This window comes from Tripterygium wilfordii, chromosome 10 (genome assembly GCF_013401445.1).
Source record: "Tripterygium wilfordii isolate XIE 37 chromosome 10, ASM1340144v1, whole genome shotgun sequence".
In the NCBI taxonomy this organism is placed as follows: domain Eukaryota; kingdom Viridiplantae; phylum Streptophyta; class Magnoliopsida; order Celastrales; family Celastraceae; genus Tripterygium; species Tripterygium wilfordii.
The window spans coordinates 2,989,417-3,012,981 of record NC_052241.1 but is presented as its reverse complement, the minus strand read 5'-3'; the positions used below and the strand labels follow the sequence as shown (position 1 = coordinate 3,012,981).

Genomic DNA, 23,565 nt, shown 5'->3' with positions numbered 1-23,565 from the left:
CAATTGCTAAATGACAAAAAAACCTCTTGACCCTTAGGTAGAGAAGTAAAGGCAAAAAGTATGTGGATAGAAGCAAGTGTTAAGAAAATATGTATGATTTGTAGAGGGTAAAATATTGTATTAGAGCCAATAATCTTGAAAGAATTCTCATGTAATTGATTCATGATTTCACAAAAAATGTTTACAGCAGCTTGACATTATAGACATAGAACTAACAGGTTAAGTTCTCTCATAATAGTTAAGTTATAATTGATTCCTCTTTTAACGATTGTCATTTCCTTAAGAGTGTGTTTGGATTGAGGGATTTGGAGAGAAGAGAAGGGAATGGAAATAGAGTTTCCTTCAAATTCTCTTGTTTGGATAGTTAATTAAAAATTAGGGGGAGGGGATTTGAGGGGATTTGGGAGGAAGATTTTATTAAATTTTTGTTAAAATTCTTTATCTTCAAAAAGGAGTCATTTGGAGGGAAGGGATTACTAATTAAGTCATTTGTAAGTTAAATATTTATTTTACCCATGTGCATAATATTTTAACATAAAAATAAGGATAAATTAGTAAATTAAACAAATCTTCTTTCCTTCTTTTTTTTTATCTATCCAAACATGGGAGAGGGAAAATTAGTCCCTCTCCCATCCCTTCTCTTCCCTTCCCCTCCCCCCAAATCCCTTAATCCAAACACATTCTAAGAGTGTGTTTGAATTGAAGGATTTAGAAGAAGGGAAGGGGAAGTGACAAGAATGGAAGGGAGAGTATTTCTCACTCTCATGTTTGGATTGATAAAAAAAGAATTGAAAGGAATTGTCATTTCTCTTGTTTGGATAACCATTATAAAAATTAAAAAGGTAATAAAGGATAAAAAAAATTAGTTTAATTTATCATTATTTTTACATTAAAATATTATGTATAAGGGTAAAATTGGTTTTTCACTTGTAGATAACTTCTCTCCCATTCTCTTCCCTCTAAATGACCCCATTTTGAAAAGAATATTTTGGCAAAATTTTGAGGAAATCTTCTCTCCAATTACCCTTATTTGGATAGTTTATAAAAAAAATAAAAGGGGAAATTTGGAGGGAAGAGTCCACTATTTTTTTGCCAAAATGATTCATTCTCAAAATGAGGTCATTTGGAGGGAAACCAATTTCATTTTATTTTTTTCCTTTTATGATATGACTATTCCAAACCAGAGAATTCATTTCTTTTTTATCTATCCATTTTCTTCCCTTCTCTCAATCCAAACAGACCCTAAGACATGACATATAGAAAGAAGAAAAATGTTGATTGGAAAAATTGGAATTATTCCTATTATTTATCCACTACTTCCTTGGGCTGTTAGGAAAAAACCAAACCTATACCGGACAGACTTTGAGTGGCAACGGCCATATTGAGGGCCTTACGGTACTTTCCCTAAAACAATACACAAACAAAAAGGGTTAAAATCGTAAAACCAAACAAAAATAAAGATATAAATAAAACGAAAAGAAAAGAAAATAACACGAAGATTGCTTCTTTCAGACCAAAAACAATACAACGACGAACAGAGAAACACAGAGATATAGCAAGCAATAGAGGGATTCGGGATACATAGGAGAAGAGAGGAATCTGGAAATTTTATCTAGTTGTTGTTTCTTCTAGATCTCTATTGACGGGAGAGTCTCTCTCTCAGCGCTCTTCGAGTCGAAGCTCCCAGATTATTTCTCGATCTGCCATCTCAGTTCTTCCATTTTCCTGGTGAATTTCCATCACTTTCTCACTTCACTCTCTTTTCTGTTCTTTTCGAATTTTTTTTTTAGATTTTAACCCTAGGGTTTCAAGCCGCAATACTCATTTGATTTGAGTGTTTGCGGTTGTCTATTTGTATGCGTCCGCGTAATTCGTTTCAATGAAACCCTACATTGCTTTACTATTGATTTCTGGGTTCTGTGTGAACTAGGGGATTTGAATTGGAACGACTGCTAAACAGTGGACGCGGATTGAAGCATGAGCATCGACATCCCCTGGAGAGGGAAGAATTAGGGTTCCGAGTCACAGGATTAGAGGAAGGATTCCATGGGCGATGGGGGTGTTGCATGCATGCCTTTGCAGCAGCATATTATGGAGAGATTTCCAATTGCAGACACAGCGCTTTGCGTAGGCAATAATGGAAACGGCAACAGTACCACCAATGGGCTCAATTCCAATTCTATAAAGCATCCAGATAAACGACCAAAGAAAAAGATTATAAAGAAGGTAAAAAGACTGGTTCCTGTGAAGAAGGGAGTGTTGAAGAAAAGTGAATTAGCTCCAGAGAAAGAAGAGAGTACAAAGAAGGAAGATGAAGTCAGTTTGAAGTCTGTGGATAAGGCCCAGAAAGAAGATGTGGAAGAAGGTGAATTAGGGACTTTGAAGTTGCCGGAGAATGGGCAGCTTGTTCTTGATAAGGTGGTGAGAAGCAGTGAGATTGAGAAGGGAGAGATAATTGGTGATAAAGGGGGAAAAGGAGGGACGGGGGAGAAAGGTGAGATTGTTGCAGGGAAGTGGCGAAAAGGAGGGGAGCTGGAGAAGGGTGATGTGGTCCTGGAGAAGGACAGGAAAGTTGGTTCTCAGAAGGTGGAAATGGGTAATTTGAAAGGCGCCAAAGACGAAATTGAGAAAGGAGAGTTCATTCCAGATAGATGGCATAAGGGGGATTTAGCCAGGGAAGAGTACAGTTATGGTATGTCTAGAACATTTTATGCTAGTAGAGAGCATACACCACCTTCTGGGAAGTATTCAAGTGAGGACATTTATCGCAGAAAAGAACTCAACAGAAGTGGGAGCCAGCACAGTAGAAGCTCCTACAAGTGGGAGAGTGGCAAAGAGAGGAATACGAGGCTAAGTTCAAAAATCGTGGATGAGGATGGTCCATATAAGAATGAATACAGCAATGGAAAGAACCATGGGAGAGAGTACTCTTCTAGTCACCGCTTGAAGCGTTATGGTATTGATTCTGATGTCAATGATCGCAAGCGTTATGAAGACTATGGGGATTACACAGGTTCTAAAAGCAGGAGGCTTGATGACTGCTCACGCTCTTCCCATTCTGAGCACCATTCTCGACATTCTGTGGAGAGGTTCTACAGGACCTCATCTTCTACCAAAATAGCTTCATTGGACAAGATTTTATCCAGGCATCATGATTCTTCATCTTCTAGAGCATTCTATGACCGACGTGGGCGTAGCCCTGGTCGTTCTGGGCGGTCCCCACATTACAGGGCTCGTTATGATGATCATTGGGAGTGGAGTCCAGTTCGTCGCGAGAGATCTCCGTATGGTAGGGACAGATCACCTTACGGTCGTGAGAGACCCCCTTACGGTCGTGAGAGATCCCCATATGGTCATGAGAAATCTCCTTATGATCACGGCCGACATTATGATCGTAGAAACCGCAGTCCTGCTCTTGCAGAGCGTTCTCCCCTTGATCGAGGTAGATATCATGATCGGAGGGATCGAACCCCAAGCTTTAGGGAGAAGTCTCCGCCTAACCATAATAGGCCTAACAACTACGGTGAAGAAAATCATAAAAGTGGAGCTAGTGAGAAGCTTAATCTTCAAGAAAGTAATAAAGAACAGGAAGATAAGCTCACTGAGAGCTATCCTAGTGGCAGAGACTTGCAAAATTCAGCTAAAGAATCTCATGATAGAAGCAGCATGCATGGTTTTGATGGATTAGATGAGAGAAAGGGAAACTCTGAATCTCACAAAGAAAAGGAGTCTCAGAGTCCTAGAATTTGTAAAGAGTCTACTAATGTTGATGGAGCTCCTAATGAGGAGCTGCTTTCCATGGAGGAAGATATGGATATATGTGACACGCCACCTCATGTCTCTTTGGTACTTGATTCTTCCAAGGGGAAATGGATTTACCTTGATTATTTGGGGGTTGAATGCGGGCCTTCAAAATTATGTGAACTTAAGCAACTTGTGGAAGGAGGGTTACTTGTGTCAGATCACTTGATCAAGCACTTAGATACTGACAGATGGGTAACTGTTAAAAATGCTGTCTCACCTATTGTAACTGTTAATTTTTCATCTATTGTGTCTGACACTATAACTCAGCTAGCGAGCCCCCCAGAAGCACCTGGCAATTTATTGGCAGATACTGGTGATGCTGGGAAATCTGGTGTTCACTGTGGTGAGGAAGCTGCTGTCACGTTGCCCCAGTTGTTCATCAACCCAGATGACAATTCAGCTGTACATGAATCTTTAGAAGATCTTCGCATTGATGAAAGGGTTGGAGCTCTGCTAGGAGGAATAACTACTTTCCCTGGCAGGGAACTCGAAACTGTTGAGGGTACTATGCTGTTTGTTAATTCTGTTTTCCTATACTTTGTTTTAGAAAGCAGTTTTCTTAATATCAGCATTTTACTTTTTGTGTTGGGATGTTTCTGATTCCATTTCTTTTCGAATTCTTTTTCATGCTGCAGAGGCTTTGCAAGTGACATTTGATCGTGCACAGTGGGAAGGCTGGTATAACTCTGAAGGTACACATCCATAGGTGTTGCATTTAATTGATATAATCATTGATATAGATTATGTTAAGTTAGCCTTAACGACACTCCTTTTTGATGTGCCGTGATGATGTACAGGTCTCATTTATCATCAATCTAGTAATGGTGAACAGTATAATCAAAAGAGTGCTGAAACATTGAGATGTTTGAACGTCAAAAATAAAGAAGCTGCTGAATTGAGGTTAATTGACCCATCCGACAAGGATTTTGGCTTTGTTGATGATGAGTTGAACGAGTGGTTTTCTGGTCAATGGTCATGCAATGGTGGGGACTGGAGAAGAAATGATGAAGCCATACAGGATAAATTTTCTAGAAAGAAACTTGTTCTCAACAACAGCTTCCCACTGTGCCTGATGCCAAAGTCTGGGCATGAGGACCCACGATGGCATCAAAAAGATGATTTGTATTATCCTTGTCAAAGCAAAAAGCTTGACCTTCCTCCTTGGGCCTTTTCTTGTCCTGAACCTGCTGTACTGAGGGGGTTGAAGGGAACCATGCTACCAGTAGTCAGGATAAATTCATTGGTGGCCGAGGAGCAAGGTTCGTTGGTTTCAGAGCCCCGAGGCAAAGCTCGAGGAGGAAAAGAGAGGTACTTTTCAAGGTCTGCTCGGACTTTCTCTACTACTAGTGATGTCAAGAGATCATTGGCTGAAGGCCATTCTCAATTGAAATCTTTTACTAATCAAGAGTCGCTGGCTTTGTCGAAGTCTATCACATCTATTAATACACCCAAAGACCGTCTCTGCACTGTTGATGACTTGCAATTGCATTTGGGTGACTGGTACTACCTTGATGGTGCTGGGCATGATCAAGGACCTTTTTCATTCTCAGAGCTCCAGATCTTGGTAGATGAGGGTACTATCCAAAAATATAGCAGCGTGCGCAGGAAATTCGATAATATTTGTGTGCCTGTTACTCGAGCTGCAGAGATTTCTGAAGCCACTGTCAAGATTCAACAGCAGAATGTTGTACCATCTGCTGATTATTCTGGGCCTACAAAATTGCATTGTGCTGCTTTTAGTAAAAGTAACACCAGTTCCATTTTGTTTCATAACATGCATCCGCAGTTCATTGGTTATACCCGTGGGAAGCTGCATGAATTGGTAATGAAATCGTACAAGAGCCGGGAATTTGCTGCAGCTATAAACAAGGTTTTAGATCCATGGCTCAGTGCAAAACTGCCTAGGAAAGAGATTGAAAATCATATATACAAGAAATCAGGTACAGGCAAGTGCTTTCCATTAGGGTAATTTTTGTTTGTATCCATTGAGTTTTGCTAGTGATTCCATATGCAGTTTTACTGCTACTTCAATGGCTAGGCTACATGACTCGTTTATTTTTCTCATATATAGATGATAGTCTAGTCTTAACATACTGTTTTAATTTGTTTCCCCTTCTCTTTTATGTATCTTTTAAATCTTTTAACTTTATGGTTGGGCCTGGAAAACTGCAGAAATTTATCCACGCGGTGGCAAGAGAGCCCGATTACAGGTTGATGAAAGTGATGAGGACTATGAAATTGAGGAAGATTTGCAAACTTATCAAAAGGATGAGACAACATTTGATGATTTATGCAGTGGTGCTACTTTCTGCAGAGAAAAGAGTTCATGTTCTGAAGCAGAGACAGTGAGTTGGGGTTTATTGGATGGTCCCGTGTTGGCCCGTGTATTTCATTTTTTGAGATACGACATGAAATCTGTTGCCTTGGCTTCTTTGACTTGTAAACATTGGAGGGCTGCAGCCAACTTTTACAAGGATATTTCAAGACAGGTTGATGCATCAGGTGTTGGTTCTAGCTGCACGGACTCCATAATCTGGAATATCATGGTAGGCTATTATATATGTTCTTCATTAGAGAACAGTTACTCTCGTGATATTATGTTTGGGATTACTAGATGTTTGCTCTTTCTCCTGGTTTTGAGTTGAGTTTTATTTGCAGAGTGACTATAACAAAGAAAGGATAAATACAATGGTTCTCAGTGGTTGCACAAACATTTCTTCTGGCATGCTAGAAGAGATTCTCCACTCTTTTCCTTTTTTATCTTCTATAGATGTTAGAGGTTGTGGCCAATTTGAGGAGATAGCCCTCAAATTCCCAGGTGTCAAGTGGCTGAAGAGTCGAAGTTTGCATGGCTCAAAGGTCTCTGAGGAGTTGAATTCGAAGACAAGGAGTCTCAAACAGATCACTGAGAAAACTCCATCCCTATATAAGCCTAGTGCTCGTGGTAGCCGTATGGATGATTTTGTGGAGCTGAAGGATTACTTTGACAGTGTAGATAAGAGAGATTCAGCAAATCAATTGTTTCGTCGGAGCTTATATAAACGTTCAAAACTTTTTGATGCCAGAAGGTCCTCAGCCATTCTATCTAGGGATGCTCGTATTAGGCAATGGGCGATCAAAAAGTCTGAAAGTAACTATAAGAGGATGGAGGGATTTCTTGCTTCTAGTCTGAAGGACATCATGAAGGAAAATACATTTGAATTTTTTGTGCCCAAGGTACTGCTGATCATAGTTTATGTACAGGAGATCATTTTGCTTTGTATTTCCTCTCTTTCTAGTTTTATATAGTCTTTTGTTGATCAGGTTGCAGAGATTGAGGATAGAATGAAAAATGGTTATTATATTACCCATGGATTGATTGCTGTCAAGGATGACATCAGCCGAATGTGCAGGGATGCAATCAAGTAAGTATGCATATGGCGTGCATTCATTGCATTCCAAAACATGGTAACTTATTAGGACCTCTTTCTAACAACAGGATTGAAGCTAATCTTTTGTCTCAATCGCCACATCTTCTGTGGTAAATTATGCAATTCAATTGGGAAACAAATATCTATATCTATATATATATATATATCACTGGTTAATTGTATATGGACCCCAAGTCCAACTTTTTTGGGGATCTGTCCCCCAGGCTCCTGTGCATGGCTTCTGACCTGCTGCATATTGCCTTCCCTCACATCCCCATTCCTAAAGGTTGTCTTCCATTAGTTCTTATCTGGACAAGTAGAAAATTAGCCATTGTCTAGATGAGTATTCTGGCTTCCTTATTTTTATCCAGTTTGTTTGGGTGAAGCAAGGATCTTATCAGCATCTGCTTATGTGGTGATTGGTGTCATACATGCATCCTTGCTATAATCTTTCCTACACTCATGGCCCTTAAAGAATGATTTTGTCATCTTTATATCTTTTTAAAGTAGTTTTATATAGTTTATTATGCTTAACATATGATTTGTATAAATGCATGGCTGTAGGGCAAAAAGTCGTGGTGCTGGAAACATGAATCGCGTTACTACGCTCTTCGTCAAACTTGCCACGCGGTTAGAGCAGAGTTCTAGATTTTCCTATGAAAGAGATCGTATGATTAAGTCATGGAAAGATGACTTATCAGCTGGGTCCGGCTCCACTTCCTCAAAATATAAGAAGAGGCTAGATAAATTAGTTGCTGACAAGAAGTACTTAAGTAATGGATCAAACTTGTCGAATGGTGGTTTTGATTGTGGAAAGTATGCATCTGATCGAGAAATCAAAAGGAGATTATCTAAATTGAATAGAAAATCTTTAGACTCTGGAAGTGAAACTTCTGATGACCTTGACCGGTCTTCTGAAGATGGCAAGAGTGATAGTGAGAACACTAACTCAGATACAGAAAGTGATTTGGATTTGCGAACTGAAAGTCAAGCTGGGGAGTTGAGAGGAAATGGATACTTCACGGCGGATGATGGTTTTGATCCTCTGACTGATGAACGTGAGTGGGGTGCTCGCATGACGAAATCAAGCTTGGTTCCTCCTGTTACTAGGAAATATGACGTGATTGATCAATATGTAATTGTAGCAGACGAGGAGGAGGTGCGGAGGAAGATGTCTGTATCTTTGCCGGAGGACTATGCTGAGAAGCTTGATGCCCAGAAAAATGGCCTAGAAGAGTTGGATATGGAACTTCCTGAAGTCAAGGACTATAAACCTAGGAAACAACTTGGGGATGAAGTTATAGAACAAGAAGTTTATGGAATTGATCCATATACTCATAATCTTTTGCTTGATTCCATGCCGGGGGATTTAGATTGGCCTTTATCGGAAAAGCAATTGTTCATTGAAGATGCGCTCCTCCGTACTCTTAATAGGCAAGCCAGGAAATTTACTAGTACTGGAAACACTCCGATGATATATCCTCTGAAGCCTATTATAGAAGAAATTGAAAAGACAGCTGAGGAGGACTGTGATATGCGAATGGTGAAAATGTGTCATGGCATACTGAAAGCCATAGAGGGTCGTCCTGATGATAAATATGTTGCTTACAGAAAGGTATAAACATGATTCCTGTCAGGCATAAGTTTGTAATTGTCTTTCCTTGTATTGCTTAAGTTGATATGTAATACCTTCTTGAGTCATTGATTGCTTTTGAATGCTGATCCTTTGCTTTGTGATGCTGATTAGGGGCTTGGTGTTGTTTGCAACAAGGAAGGGGGTTTTGGAGAATATGATTTTGTTGTTGAGTTCTTGGGAGAGGTATGGTTTCAAAGTTGTTTGTTGGATATCTTTTTGTCTTCTTTTCATTTCTTAGTAATGCAGTAAATAGAATGTAATGTTTACCTTCTGTTGCCGCAAAAGTTTCAATTGAATTTACCCTTTCTAAAAATAATTTGAGAGGGTGACAAAGTACATGGGCATGGCGGGGGATTGACCTATGATATAACTGCCTAAATAATTGTTTCTATTACCCGAGATTTGTACATCCAATCAAAATTAATCAAATTACTTCCTAAATAATTCTTTTTTTTGCCCGAGGTTTATGCATACTATTACAACAGTTCAGACTTTATATTTCATGTGGTTTCTCATGCACAAGATTATTTTGTTCTAACCTGTTAAATGTGGTGGAGAAGCCTTTATACTCGACCTTGCAAAAACTTTTGAAGTGGCATAATGAGGATTTTTTGCCTGAGACATTGTTCTTCAGATCTTACGTACTTTTGAAGAGTTACCGAATGTATTTACTAAAATCAGAAACAAAATCTTTGAGGAAGCTTCTGCAGTCTGGTTTTATTGTCAGTGCATATAACCACTGTCAGATATCCTATCTTGACCGTAATAAATTGTATGTCGGTATGTCCATGTAAAATTATGATTGCTTGTTTGTATTTTGTTACCTTCCTTTGCTTTACCATTAATGCCTTTGAGTTTATGTTGATAAAGTTCGTTCTCTTACTAATTGTGTACTTTTCCACTAAAAATGACCCTCAGGTTTATCCTGCTTGGAAATGGTTTGAGAAGCAAGATGGGATTCGATCTTTGCAAAAAGACACCAAAGATGCTCCAGAGTTTTACAACATTTATCTTGAGAGGCCAAAGGTGTTTTCTCCTGAGCTAGTTATTTTATGTGAAATTGATGTGCTTTGTTTTAGTTGCTAGTCTAAGCATTTTATAACTTCTGTGAATTTTGCAGGGGGATGCTGATGGGTATGATTTGGTGGTTGTTGATGCGATGCATAAGGCTAATTACGCAAGTCGAATTTGTCATTCATGCAGGCCTAATTGTGAAGCTAAGTGAGTGTTCTGCTATCGTCTTCAAGAAGTTTATGATTTATGTAGTTGGGTTGCTTTGGCATTGGGTATATCGTCCTTCTTTTTTGTTTTTTGTTTATTTTTCTGAATTAAAAAGAAAAGCGGGTAAATGTAACTGATGCAAACCAAACCTAAATTGCAAAACAGTTACTACAGTGTCTTAACAGTATGAATGGCTCTACTACCCCACAAACTCTTTTGTCTGTCTTCCAAATGCAATTGGAGCAAATGTAAATTGTATGACACAGAGGTTATGGTTTTTAGATCAGTTAATTTTCCTCATTTGCATGTCAATATGATAGTCCTTTATTTTAGATTTTTTTAGTTGCTAAAATGTTTGGGCATGGTATTGGTATTAAATTTTCAGCAGTTCTAGATTATTTGCTTTCAAGTTTGATGCTGTTACATGAGAGTGGGGATGGTATTTGTGTTTGAGGATTACTCTTTGATCATGTTAAGTTAAGTGCATCCATTGTTGTTTAACATTGCAAGACTTTTCATACTTAAATGCAGAGTAACTGCTGTAGATGGTCAATACCAGATAGGGATCTATACTGTGCGTGAAATTCGATATGGCGAGGAAGTTACGTTTGATTATAATTCAGTAACAGAGGTATGTGTATTATGCCTGTCAGCCAAGTTTACACTGTTGTAAAACTGTATTCTTATAATTTTCTAGTTACTGATGAGTTCATATTACAGAGTAAGGAAGAATACGAAGCTTCTGTTTGTTTATGTGGTTCCCAAGTTTGCCGGGGCAGCTACTTAAACCTTACTGGCGAAGGAGCTTTCCAGAAGGTGCAGATTGGAGTGCCTGTGTTCTGAAATTAATATATTTTTAATCACACAAATCTTGTCTTTATGGATTTTTATGGCTGCTTTCTGTTATAAGAATCAAAAGTAACTGATTTTTTTTTGTCGGGGGTATATGTGTCTATCAGGTATTGAAGGAGTGGCATGGTATATTGGATTGCTATCAGTTAATGGTAGAAGCTTGCGAGTTGAATTCAGTATCTGAAGAGGATTACCTGGACTTGGTGAGGGCTGGTCTTGGCAGCAGTTTGCTTGGTGGGTTGCCAGCTTGGGTGGTTGCATTTTCTGCTAGACTGGTGTGTGCTTGCTGCCTACTTGTTTCGCTTTTGCAATTAACCTCTCACAAATATTTGTTCACTGACTTCCTTTTTGAATGAAGGTGAGGTTCATAAACTTGGAAAGAACAAAGCTTCCAGATGAAATCCTGAGGCATAATATGGCAGAGAAAAGAAAATATTTTACGGAAGTATTTCTTGAGGTTGAGAAAAGTGATGCCGAGGTTCAGGTAGTGATGACTATGATCTCTCTTTCTGGGTTCCTGTCACTTTGTTTGTACATGCTGCAGTTAAAAAATATTTTTAGGAGGTTTCATGGGAAATACTATTTTTACTGTTACTTTCTGGATTAATAATTTTACAGGCAGAAGGTGTCTACAACCAGAGGCTTCAAAATCTGGCTGTTACTCTTGACAAGGTTAGTTTATCTCTACTTTCCGTATTACAGATATGGATCCTTTTGTACCAGGTACTAGTACGGACTATAATAAAGTAGAACGATGCCGCTTTTGATAGATATGTTGTGGTGGTTTGCCCTTATTATGGGTGCATCTTTATGGTGGTCCGCTGCATTACAAGGAATGAATAATTCTGATTTCTGAACACCTGAAGTCAAAGATCTCGGATACACTCCATCGATTTATCACTTTTTGGAGTTATTACTCATAATCATTAACTTATTTCCTCACCCAAAAAAGAACAAAGAGATCTTTAGCTATTTCCAAAATTTCTAGTTCTTTAAGAGGAGCGGGAAAGCAAGAGAGACATAGTTGTGCTTCATGAGGTCCAAGTATAGCTTTTATGTATCTGTCCTAGTAGACGAAAAAAGGTGTTAAATTTGATTTTTGAATCCTTTCACAGGTGAGGTATGTAATGAGTCGTGTGTTTGGTGACCCAAAGAAAGCTCCACCTCCACTGGAGAAGCTTAGTCCTGAAGAAGCAGTTTCCTTCCTCTGGAATGGAGAGGGATCCCTGGTTGAGCAACTTCTTCAGTGTATGGCTCCTCATGTTGAGGAAGACATGCTAAATGATTTAAAGTCCAAGATCCGAGCACGTGATCCATCAGGTTCCAACAACATTCAGAAAGGACTTCAGAAATCTCTATTATGGTTAGGCAGCATGCATTTCTTTGCTTATGCTTTCCTTTCGTTTGACCTGATATAGCTTACAAGTTACAATCTGTAAAACTTTCTCCTGCTGAAGGTTGAGGGATACAGTCCGAGATCTTCCATGCACATACAAGTCTCGACATGATGCTGCAGCTGACTTGATCCATATTTATGCTTACACAAAGTGCTTTTTTAGAGTACGGGTGAGTGTTATAGCCTCATCCTCTGATGATTTTCTCTTCTCACGTGATCATATTATGCTCTTTTTGTCTTAATAATCCTGGAATATTTTTATGCAGGAATACAAAGCCGTAACTTCTGAACCAGTATACATTAGTCCCCTTGATCTGGGCCCCAAGTATGCTGATTTGTTGGGTGCAGGTTTACATGAGTTTTGTAAGACGTATGGTGAGAATTATTGTTTGGGACAACTGATTTTTTGGCATATTCAGACTAATTCTGAGCCAGATAATAGCTTGCTTGGAGCAAGTCGGGGTTGCTTGTCATTACCCGAGATTGGTTCTTTCTATGCCAAAGTTCAGAAGCCTTCTCCGCAGCGTGTTTATGGCCCAAAGATGGTGAAATTTATGCTGGCAAGAATGGTGAGTCTAATACACTCGTGTTATCATTTTACATTTAATCATCAACCCTACTTTTAAGTTACCTTGCTTGAACTACATTTTAACGGCGTTATCATCCAGTTTGCTTCTTCTTGTCACAGCTCTTGCTTCAATATGGCTTGGGTGAGCTTTTTTAATTACTTATGATTTGTATGTGTCTGAACTCTGAAATAATTTTGTGTGGTATGGAGAGGGATCCTTTTTTCCGAACCCTCTGTCCACACCTGTGGGTTGTGTGGGTGAAACGAAGTCCATCAACATAATCTTATGTACACTTATTCTTGTTGAGATATCTAAAATATTAGATATTGTGCCACAGTCAAACATGTGACACCATCACTTATGAATCTACCAGGCTACTTGAGCTATTTATGGGGTTTCTCTGCCTCGTCTCTGGGCAAGTGGTCTTATCGTGGAGTAAACATTTTATTACAAACTCATTATCCCCTGAATGTGGTGGAATCCTCAATTACAGCAGCAAGATTATAGCGTGCTATTAATTCTCATGTTGGGTAATTACTAATTAGCACATGGCTGCACTCTCTCTCTCTCGTTTTGCTGAGAGGGGAGGGTAGATTTCCATGATTTTTTTTGATTCAAGGTCCTAGAATATGGTATGCTCCTTGGCCTGCATATGGTTGCTTATGTGTTGTAATTGTGTTTGTTTCCACAGGAGAAAAAGCCCCAAAGACCATGGCCCAAGGATCGAATTTGGTCATTCAACACTTCTCAAAAAGTTTTTGGTAGCCCAATGTTAGATGCTGTTCTGAATAACACTTCTCTTGATGGGGAGATGGTGCATTGGCTAAAGCACAGACCTGCTGTATTTCAAGCAATGTGGGATCAGTGAGCTTTTTGCAGGGTTGTTTAGGAAGCAGTAGTTTGATTATTAACCCACCTCTATTAGTGTTTTGGAGTGAGTCCTCAATTTTAGTTGCGGCTGCCCCTCATGACAGTGGGAGTTGCAGGATCATTCCCAAACATCATTCCTTGTGCTGCATTTTTTTTTCTTCTCATTCTTGTGTACAGTTTCTCCATTTTCTTGTTTTTTTAGTGCTTAGTCCTTGTAATTTGTAATTCAATTATCAAGTAGGAAAGCAAATTTTTTTCCTCTCTGGAATGAAAAGGAAATGAAAGGGAAGAAAAGTTCTAGTGCATCTGCGGTTGTTTCTTTAGAAGTCTCTCCAACAAAGATGTGATTAAGATTGCTAATTATTGTTCAATATAAGACTTTTTTATGTATATTATTTATACAATTATGTATGAAAATTTTGCTATGCAACCAGATTAACAAATTTCTGTGGAATTACATGTAGGGTGGTAAAATTCTGTCCAGATCAGATGATTAATTTGTCCTACTCGGATTAAACTGAGTTTGTACACAATTTATGTTAGAAATTCTGGTTCAAAGACAAAATTTTTGTTCAATTTAAAATTAGGTACGACACCAAACACTTAATTCTCGTCTGATTTGTTTTTGTCGAATCCTAATTCGGATTAGGTTATTGTTCAGTTTACTTGTTCAGATTTAAATCAATTTGGGTTTGATCAATGTCTGAAATCTAATTCGGGTTAGAGTCCGAACATGTAAATATTTTGTAAGATGTGGTCCGATCTGAAACCGACCTGGACCCCATTTTTTTTCCCACACCTAATTATAGGTATATGACGGATCAAAATTTCCTTTTATATGTATTAAAGCAAGTATAAAGAAAGTAAAGACGAAATTCATGAGTTTTTTTCCGTACAGGGATTATTGGATGTTTTAAATACCAATATAGGACTCGTAAACAATTTTTTACCAAAATGGTATTTGACGCTGTTACGAACAGCGTCATCACAATTTTTTTAATCTAATGACGTTGTATACAACAACGTCAAATGTTTTTAAAAATTGCTACACTAATGACGCCTTTAGAAGCGTCTTTAAAGATTTGTTTCAATGACGCTGTTAGTAACAGAGTAATTGTAGATTGGGAAATGACGCTGTTCCAAACAGCGTCATATCTTTAAGAATAAGAAATGGGTCTAGAGGCAGAGTCATTTCGCAAAACGGGTAACAAAACCTAAAATCAGAGAAAAGGTAAGGCGCAACCCATCTGTGGACTCCCCGTCACTGGCGTGGCTCCGACTACTCCACCACGTGCGTTCTTCCTCGTCCGGCGTGCCGCAGGTGTTGCCCACTTTCTTCCTCCCCGGTTTGAGTTGCAGCATCCTTGGTTGAGAGATTTTCAGACACTTCCTCCATCGAGATAATCTTGACAGCCCGTGACAAATCCACCGAAGGTAATAGTCGGTTTTTCGTTTAGATTAATGCAATTTATGTGTAGTTCATTTAGATTATTGTGATAATATTTTTGATGGGATTGTGGGTTTAAATATAAGTGAATTTGGTATTATTGGAATGATAATTTTGGTTATGCATTGTACAATAGACACGATTAGGCTTTACATTGCTGCCAAGTTTGATATAGGTTATTGGCCTTTTGGATTTGGTACAAGATTAGGCTTTCAATTACAGTCAGGTTTGATTATTAATTTGTGGGATGATAGCCTAGTTGATATGTTAATTCTGGTATGTTTTGGTGAAGGTGATAATGACGACACCATGGAATCAAACATTTTCATTTGGATCATCCGATGAAAATGATGGTGGTAGTTCATATGAGCCACAATCACATTCAGTGAATCTCATATTTATTCCGGAGATGTGTCATGGAGAAGATGATAATCTTTTTGATTCACCAATTGCAAACAACAATTCGGAAGGTGAAGAAGATGAATATTCCTTTGATTCTGATGATAGTGACAATGATGAGTTGAACATACCTGTTTCCGGGGTAGACAATATGGCGGGATTGGATCAATCTGATATGCCATATCCAATTCCTGAATTTGGAAATGTTGGTACACTTGGAGAGGCAAGCTGTAATGATTGGGAGTACAATCGTCAAGTTGAGTATGATGACATTGCAGCTAGCCAAGTTTATGAAAATAAGAAGGAATTACTCCATGCGGTTAAGACTTGGCACATAAAAAAAATTACCAATATAAGACAGAATGTTCGAAAAGAGGGGTAGTTCAATTAAGATGTGTGAAGGAGCCAAATTGTAGATGGTATCTTCGGGCAATGTTGAAGGAACATTTGAATGTTTTCAAGATAACAATGATGAAGGGTCCGCATACTTGCACAAACGCTTCACTTAATCAACGCCATAAACAATTGAATTCAGAGTATCTATCTGAAGAGGTGTTTTCATTGGTAAAAGCTGATTTGAAGATAAACATTGCAGCTATCCAAGCACATGCCGAAACACATTTGGGGTACTCAGTATCGTATCGGCAGGCTTGGACAGCAAAACAGAAAGTTATGGAAAAGTTGTTTGGTACATTTGAAGAGTCATACAATGTTCTACCTCGGTTCTTTCATGCTTTGCAAATCTCTAATCCTGGATCAGTGGTCAATTTTCATCATAAGGAAGTTATTGGGGGAGCGGCTGTATTTGAACGGGTGTTTTGGGCATTCGCTCCTTGTATTGTTGGTTTTCAATTTTGTCGCCGGTTGATAAGTATTGACGGCACCCATCTATATGGCAAGTATAAGGGCAAATTGTTGATTGCAGTGGCATTTGATGCAAACAATGGCCTTTTTCCCTTATGTTATGCACTTGTGGATAATGAAAATAATTCCAATTGGGAATGGTTTATAGATTGTATTCGTACATATGTGACAGACCGAGCTGGTATTTGTGAGTTATCTGATCGTCATGCTAGCATTAAAGGGGCAATGCGAGAGCGATGGCCCGAGCCACTTGCATACCACAGGTTTTGTTCTAGACACTTTGTTAGCAATTTCATGGACAAGTTCAAGGATACACAATTGAAGGAGAAGTTTGACTTATGGATGTCCAGGATGAAAACTTACAAACCAGAAGCATGGACTTATCTTCAAAAAGATGGGGTTGAAAAGTGGGCATTATCATATGATGATGGCCATCGATATGGAAACATGACTACAAATATGTCTGAAATTTTCAACAGCGTCTTGGAAGGTGGGAGGTTTTTGCCAGTTACTGCCCTAGTCCAGTTAACCTTCTACCTCTCAAATAAATATTTTGTAATGCGGAGGATTGAGGTGGGAAATTCGAGGGCTGAAGGTCGTGAATGGCCACCTCAAGTATTGGCTGACATTTTTAGAGAAAGGGAAAGTTCAAAGAGGCAGCATGTGCGGATGTTCAATCACAATCCACCAACATTTCATATCACAACCAGGGTACGGAGGACAGATAATAACCAAGGTGGTGTAAGATGCCATGTAGTTTGTCTTCTTCAAGGCAGTGAATCTTGTTCATGTAATATGTGGCGCTTGTATCATCGTCCGTGTTCACATGTGTTTGCTGCATGTTCTGCAATGAACATTGGATATTCTCATTTAATGGAGGATTATTTTACATTGTCGGCGTATGCAAATTGTTATAGACCAACTTTCTATCCGATTCCAGATGAGACACAATGGCCTGAGTACACTGGTCCACGCATATTGCCTGATCCTGATCTCCGAAGATCAAAAAAAAGTCGTCCAAAATCAACACGGTTAACAAATGGAATGGATATGAGAGAGGCTAAGTCACACTACAAATGCAGCATATGTCATCAATCTGGGCATAATAAAAAACACCATACAAGTAATATTTTTACTTATATTTATATTTAATGTAATTGATATTTTTTTAAGTATTGATATAATTTTTTTTTACATTACTAATTATCATTGCTAATGCAGATTCTGAGAGTTGACATATGGCGCGTACGCGCGGTGCTCGGAGAGCCCCTCAAGGTACTAGGTCCACAGTTTCTGAATCGACGGATGGCAGTGTTTTAACAATGCAGTCTGAGCATCGATCTGAAGGTGTTTCTAGTGGCCAGGTTAGTATATTTTGTGTTATAAATTCTAACTCGATAAAATATAACTTTGTTAAAATTAAATTTCTTTTTGTAGTATGTGCGGGACTGTATCACCTTTAGACATCATCAACTATGGCCATTAGATGCACGTGTCAGACCTTTTATTATTCGGTCGGGGTTTTATGGTGTCACTCAGATTGGTCATATTAAGCTCGACCATGGATTATTGACTGCATTAGTTGAGCGTTGGAGACTCGAGACTCACACTTTTCACCTACGAGGTGGTGAGATGACAGTCACATTACAGGATGTTACGATTTTATTGGGACTTAGAGTAGACGGACCAGCAGTTATTGGGACTGGACAACATCATTGGGATGAGGTGATGATGCGATTACTTGGTCGAGTGGCTAATAGTAATGAGAGGACCGGTGCATCTTTGTCCCTGACATGGCTATGTAGGCATTTTGGTCATCTCAATCCACCTCGTGTTGATGCACCGGATGAGGTGCTACAATGTTATGCTAGGGTGTATATTATGGCCATGTTTGGAAGCATACTTTTCACCAGCACCACAGGAGATAACATTCCACTAATGTATCTACCTTTATTAGAAGATCTACAGGCGATGCGCGAACTTAGTTGGGGAGGTGCTGTATTGGCATGCTTGTATCGGATTTTATGCCGAGGGTGTATGCAGGGTACGAGACAGATGGGTGGATGTGTGCTTCTACTTCAGGTATTAAAAATATTTGTTATTTTCTCATGTTTGTTTGGGGTTTAGGATGTCCACTAATGTTTGTATATATGCAGTTATGGTCTTGGGAGAGATTGCATTTATGCCGACCAGAGGTACCTCCAATTCAGCCACCTGAAGAGGCTGATATTGCTGGAGGAGAGGAGCCATTACTACCACTTGGAGCTAGGTAATATAATTGATTTATGCTCCTGATATAACATAATTGATTTGCATTCAATCTAATGATAATGTTCTGTAGATGGAGTACTTGTAGGACTTACAGACATAATCCTCGACAAGTCCTTTTATTTGCAAGAGATGAGTTAGATCGACAAGCCCATCACCAGGTACAACAATGAAAAATGTTATTAAATTACTTAAATAGTTGTTACGTGTGTCTAAACAATATGAATAATCAAATATTTTGATAATAGGTTGAGTGGATGCCATATACTCCAGAGCGATTGACTGTTGCACCAGTGGTGTGCATTGAGGGTGCTCGAGTATGGAGATCGATCGTTCCCTTAATATGCTTCGAGATAGTCGAGCTTCATTGTCCTGATCGTGTTATGAGATAGTTCGGGCTATCTCAACATATACCTGATCCAGTGGATACCGTTGACAAGTTACATGAAATTACCCGAAGGGGTCGCGGGGATGTTAATTGGGTTGACCATCACGCGGAGTGGCTAGTCCAATGGGATGATCGGTTAAATAGAATAGCGTAGGAGCGGTTCCCGTATGTGAGTCTTGAGGCCTACATGCAGTGGTTTTCATCTATTACATGTCGATCTATTACATCTGTCGCTATAGCCCCTACTCGTCCGATATTGGAGTATGAGCCTCACGGAAGTAGACTACAGCGTGTGGTAAATCTTCTATCATTTATCCATAAATAAATTATGCATTGTTCCAAACAACTAATTACTTTATCTTTCATTGGTACGAAGACAATTTTGGCATTGGCGGGTGCTAGGAGAGCTGCTGCTTCTTTGAGGGATGCGGTTAATGATGTTGTTGCCCACAACTGGTTCGCAACTTGTCGTGATATTCTGGATGAGCTCGGTGAGGGACATCGTCTAGCTGATGTTATGACAAATGCTGAAGAAGGTAGACCACCACGAGTTCCTCAACGTACACGAGGTAGAGCAGGCGGACATGCTGGATTTGGTACTGACTTCACATTTCAACAATCACAACTCACACAGGAAGCTCAGGCTCCAGCACCATCTACTACCCCTAGCACTTGGCCGCCACGTACTAGGCGGAGGACTGGCATTTAAACCGCTTTGATTGTATTACTTAACTTTAGTGTTTGAATGAATTAGAAACTTGACTTCGTACTATATGTTATATGATGCCGTGTTATTCACTACGTGTTATTATGCCATCAGATATTGTGATTGTCTCAATTTTTTACAGGTTGGTTTGTTGTGGTTCTCATAAACGGTTTGCAGATTTCAAATTGGCATTACAATGACGCTGTTTGTGCTAGCGTCATTAATGTTTTTACTAATGACGCTATTATAAACAACGTCACTTTTAAAATATAATGAAAACGTTGTTCCAAAGAGCGTCTTTATATTTGAAAAATTACTAACACTAGTGATGTTACTAGAGACAGCGTCATTACTGATGACGCTGTTCATAACAGCGTCAAATACCATTTTGGTAAAAAATTGTTTGCGAGTCCTATATTGGTATTTAAAACATCCAATAATCCCTGTACGGAAAAAACTCCGAAATTCATATCCCCTACTAGGATCACTGCTAATCACTCTCTGCCATGCCAGGTAATCAAATAATCCGCTGGCACTAAAGCCCACGCCCAACATCGGGCCTCTTCCTAACAGCGTTGTCTCTCAATCTTCCAAATACGCCCCCCGACATCCTTGCTTTCATAGTCCCTATCTCACAATAATCATCATGGGTAGTTCAGTAAATCTACTTGCAGCTTTTGTCGTTTAAACAAACCAAGGTTATTTATGGGTGCAGCTTTCCCAAAAAGAACATCGGTACGACGCAGGAGAACACGCGACTCATAACGTATCTCGTCCCTCTGCCAGAGGATGGAGGAACACGTCAGCTCCATCCAACGGCGATTATTGATTCACCTGAAACCTCCTGTGAGACAAAGGGTAGACAGAGCAGCGATATAACGCCACCACCTCTGCCTGTCTGTTACAGCCCCCTGATCGTCCTTGATTCCAGTGACGCCGCCTTAAAGATTCGTACTCCATGCGATGACACGTGTCCACCAGAGATAGAGACAGATTTCTCTCATGGTTTCACCCGCGCCTTTTTCCCCTTCGTTTTCTCTCTCGTTCACACTAATGCACTGAAGCTCCTTCATTTCAAATGGAAAAAATCTTTAGGCCAAGTTTTTCCATGGCCGGAGATGGCTCCAGGCAGCTCTTTCCGGTGATATCCAGCGAGGAAGCAAATGATGCGACCTTTGATTCAGTCCTCTACAACGGGAGTACTCCAGAAACTCTGATCCCGCTCCCTTCAGATTTCACCGTGGGAACTTCAAAGTCACCGTTGATTGCGCACTCACTCTTTCCAGCAGGCTTCAGCTTCTTGAACGAGGAATATCCGACGCTGAACCACACTCATGAACTCTGTGAAAACACCGACTACTCCGATCCGCGATTCTGTTCAGTTTACTCTACTGGCTTAAGAGTCCCTAAAATCGAACCATTTTGGCACGAGCATCCGACAGCAGATGATTTAACCCAGCCGTTCGACTTCTTCTTCTCAAAAGCCTTGGATCTCACCGGCTCCCTACCATTCAGCCATCTCCCTTATCTTCACTCGCTGGAACAACCGCAAACCGAGCAGCTCCAACTCGCCGACTCTGCATCTCGCAAACGCTCTCGCTTCGACTCAGTTGTGACCAGCTCCCATCCCCAAACTTTTGACTCATTCGCAGTACAGAATTTTCAACCAGGAGAATCCTCCTCTCGGGGAACCTATAACAAAGAGCTTGCAAGGAAGCGTCGCCAAAACATCACCGACAAGTTACGGTGCCTGCAGAAGCTATTGCCATGGGACAAAAAGATGGACACAGCCACGATGCTAGAGGAGGCACATAAGTATGTCAGTTTCCTTCAGGCCCAGATTAAATCTCTCCAATCGATGCCTGTTGATACAAGTTTCACTCTCACCCCTCAAGCTGATGAACACAGTGTGGTCGGACCACTGGGAAGGTTAAATCGGCAGCAGCTTTTGCAGGTGATGGTTAATTCGCCTGCCGCACAGACTGTACTTTACTCGCAGGGATGTTGCGTGTTTTCGCTGGAGCAGTTGATTGTGTCTAACAAGATGGCTCAGATGAAGTCTCCTCTCAATCTTAAGCGCTTCATGTTTGATTCTTACTGAACATGGCGATTTCAGGGATCTATTACAAGGTACGGCTCTTAAGTTTTATATCAAATTAAGTAGAGAGAAGGAATTTGAGTTTGTTTATTTTTGGTTTCAATGAATGACGGCAAGTCACTGAACAATGAACATATAACAGTTTTTAGGTTTAGCAGAAGTCATGCACTCGTGAGTTCTTGATTGTTATCGCTGTGAATCTGTGATTACTCTGTTGCATCATGATTCTGTAGCGGGCGTGTTCATGTTTTCCAGATCTCATGTGGGTTTTTGGAAATTATGCTGTCTGGGCTTGAAAAGTCAAATGTAATTAGGCCCAAGAGAATTATGTTTTTGGACTCTCTTTTTTCTTTTACTTTTGGTAACTGGGTCTACGTGACAGTATGGACTCAAGAAGCCCATTTTCAAACAAGCAATTGTGTAGTTTGTACATCTAAAAAGGTATCTGCCAAATAAAATAGAGGAATTCTACTATGCGAACCTAATTTACGCATTTAAAATACGCGTCACTTTTGAAGGGTGTGGATGAGCTAAATGACAAGTGGGACCATTGTTTTGGGTCCTACATGTTTCAAATCAATGGTGAAAACATATGTGTGTATTTTAAGTGCTTAAATTAGGTGTGCATAGGAGAAATCCTCAGATAAAATAAGTGGACAAAAATAATTATACATATTATTAAGAAGGAATTATATGAAGGAATTAATTTTAGCTTTGAAATCATGCCACATGCTTGTGTGACAAATTTATATATCTATTAATGGAGAGATTGCCTGTTGAAACATTTTTTCTTTCTTCCCATGTTTGCCCATATATGGGAGTTGTGTTCAGAAGTATATGCGGGTTCAAGTATATTGATCAAATAAGATGGCATTTCCCTTCAAAAGTTGCCACTAGAAATCTTGAGCCTTTGAATTTCTATCTATGCTTCAGTTGTTGAAATCATGAAAACAATTAACCCCTAATATTAAGCGATTATTCAAATGTTACAAGAATTTTTTCATAGTAAGCAGGTTGAGATTCGAACTGGTGTCTCATCAAATCAAGTATATGCGTTAATCATCTGGTCTGAAAAGTTATTTTCACTTTTTGCATAAAAATATTTCAAACCATGACAATAGTGTCAATAATTACTCCAGGAATTTTCACACTTGTGCTACATTACTGGACTGTATTAGACTCATCGACATCCAAAGGACAAAGTGTTCTGAGTACTTTGACAATGGGATGCAGATCCACCGATTTCTAGTCTTTTCATACATTATGTAATATTTAGGGGGCCCATTCTCTTCCATAGAGTAGACTAATGTGAGCACCAAGCATTCCCTTTTTCACTCTGTTTTTTTTTTTTTAATCTGCATTTGTTCTACATATTTTTAAAAATTGTACAATTTTTTAGATCAGTCTCCAACCATAACTAATATCTTATTTTAGGACCAAGTATGTTTGTAATATAATAGATTTTGTAAAGAAGGTGGCCAAGAACTTTATTGGTGAATGATGATGAACAAATTACAGGAGCTTGAGCATGTCATGAGCTTATCATCCCTTTGTGACGACAGTGAAACCATTAGTACTCAAACATATGCACAGCTCAAAGCACTAAATGAGTGCACAAAACCATTTAAAAAGAAAAA

General features: G+C 39.3%; 3 protein-coding genes across 4 annotated transcripts; all 3 read left to right on the top strand.

Moving 5' to 3' along the window:
• Positions 1 to 1,488: 1,488 nt before the first annotated feature.
• LOC120006791 (histone-lysine N-methyltransferase ATXR3-like) lies at positions 1,489 to 14,063 on the top strand. 2 transcript variants are annotated; one of them, XM_038856879.1, is made up of 20 exons: positions 1,489 to 1,728; positions 1,931 to 4,306; positions 4,440 to 4,496; positions 4,602 to 5,744; positions 5,977 to 6,350; positions 6,463 to 7,020; positions 7,108 to 7,208; positions 7,779 to 8,829; positions 8,962 to 9,033; positions 9,769 to 9,876; positions 9,971 to 10,071; positions 10,603 to 10,702; positions 10,792 to 10,887; positions 11,031 to 11,198; positions 11,282 to 11,407; positions 11,542 to 11,595; positions 12,039 to 12,286; positions 12,381 to 12,489; positions 12,586 to 12,888; positions 13,580 to 14,063. In XM_038856879.1, exons 2-20 carry the CDS (start codon positions 2,047 to 2,049, stop codon positions 13,754 to 13,756), a joined length of 7,206 nt encoding a protein of 2,401 aa, XP_038712807.1. In that variant the 5' UTR covers positions 1,489 to 1,728; positions 1,931 to 2,046; the 3' UTR covers positions 13,757 to 14,063. The 2 variants fall into 2 exon arrangements, with proteins under 2 accessions (XP_038712807.1, XP_038712806.1); XM_038856878.1 differs by having other exon boundaries at positions 4,602 to 5,750.
• Positions 14,064 to 16,036: 1,973 nt separating this feature from the next.
• LOC120007236 lies at positions 16,037 to 17,703 on the top strand. The gene is made up of 2 exons (XM_038857442.1): positions 16,037 to 17,591; positions 17,690 to 17,703. The coding sequence occupies exons 1-2, from the start codon at positions 16,037 to 16,039 to the stop codon at positions 17,701 to 17,703; spliced, it is 1,569 nt and encodes a 522-aa protein (XP_038713370.1).
• A 3,111-nt stretch (positions 17,704 to 20,814) lies between these two features.
• On the top strand, positions 20,815 to 21,959 carry LOC120006840 (transcription factor bHLH117). The gene has a single exon (XM_038856945.1). It carries the CDS (start codon positions 20,909 to 20,911, stop codon positions 21,929 to 21,931), a length of 1,023 nt encoding a protein of 340 aa, XP_038712873.1. The 5' UTR covers positions 20,815 to 20,908; the 3' UTR covers positions 21,932 to 21,959.
• The last annotated feature ends 1,606 nt before the right edge of the window (positions 21,960 to 23,565 follow it).

Excerpts from the sequence above, each read along its gene's own strand:
- LOC120006791 (XM_038856878.1), top strand. The coding sequence starts at position 2,047 with ATGGGCGATGGGGGTGTTGCATGCATGCCTTTGCAGCAGCATATTATG. Across the intron at positions 11,408-11,541 it reads AAAGTGATGCCGAGGTTCAG|GCAGAAGGTGTCTACAACCA; the intron begins GTAGTGATGACT and ends ATAATTTTACAG. Across the intron at positions 12,490-12,585 it reads AGTGCTTTTTTAGAGTACGG|GAATACAAAGCCGTAACTTC; the intron begins GTGAGTGTTATA and ends ATTTTTATGCAG.
- LOC120007236 (XM_038857442.1), top strand. The coding sequence starts at position 16,037 with ATGTTGAAGGAACATTTGAATGTTTTCAAGATAACAATGATGAAGGGT.
- LOC120006840 (XM_038856945.1), top strand. The coding sequence starts at position 20,909 with ATGGAAAAAATCTTTAGGCCAAGTTTTTCCATGGCCGGAGATGGCTCC.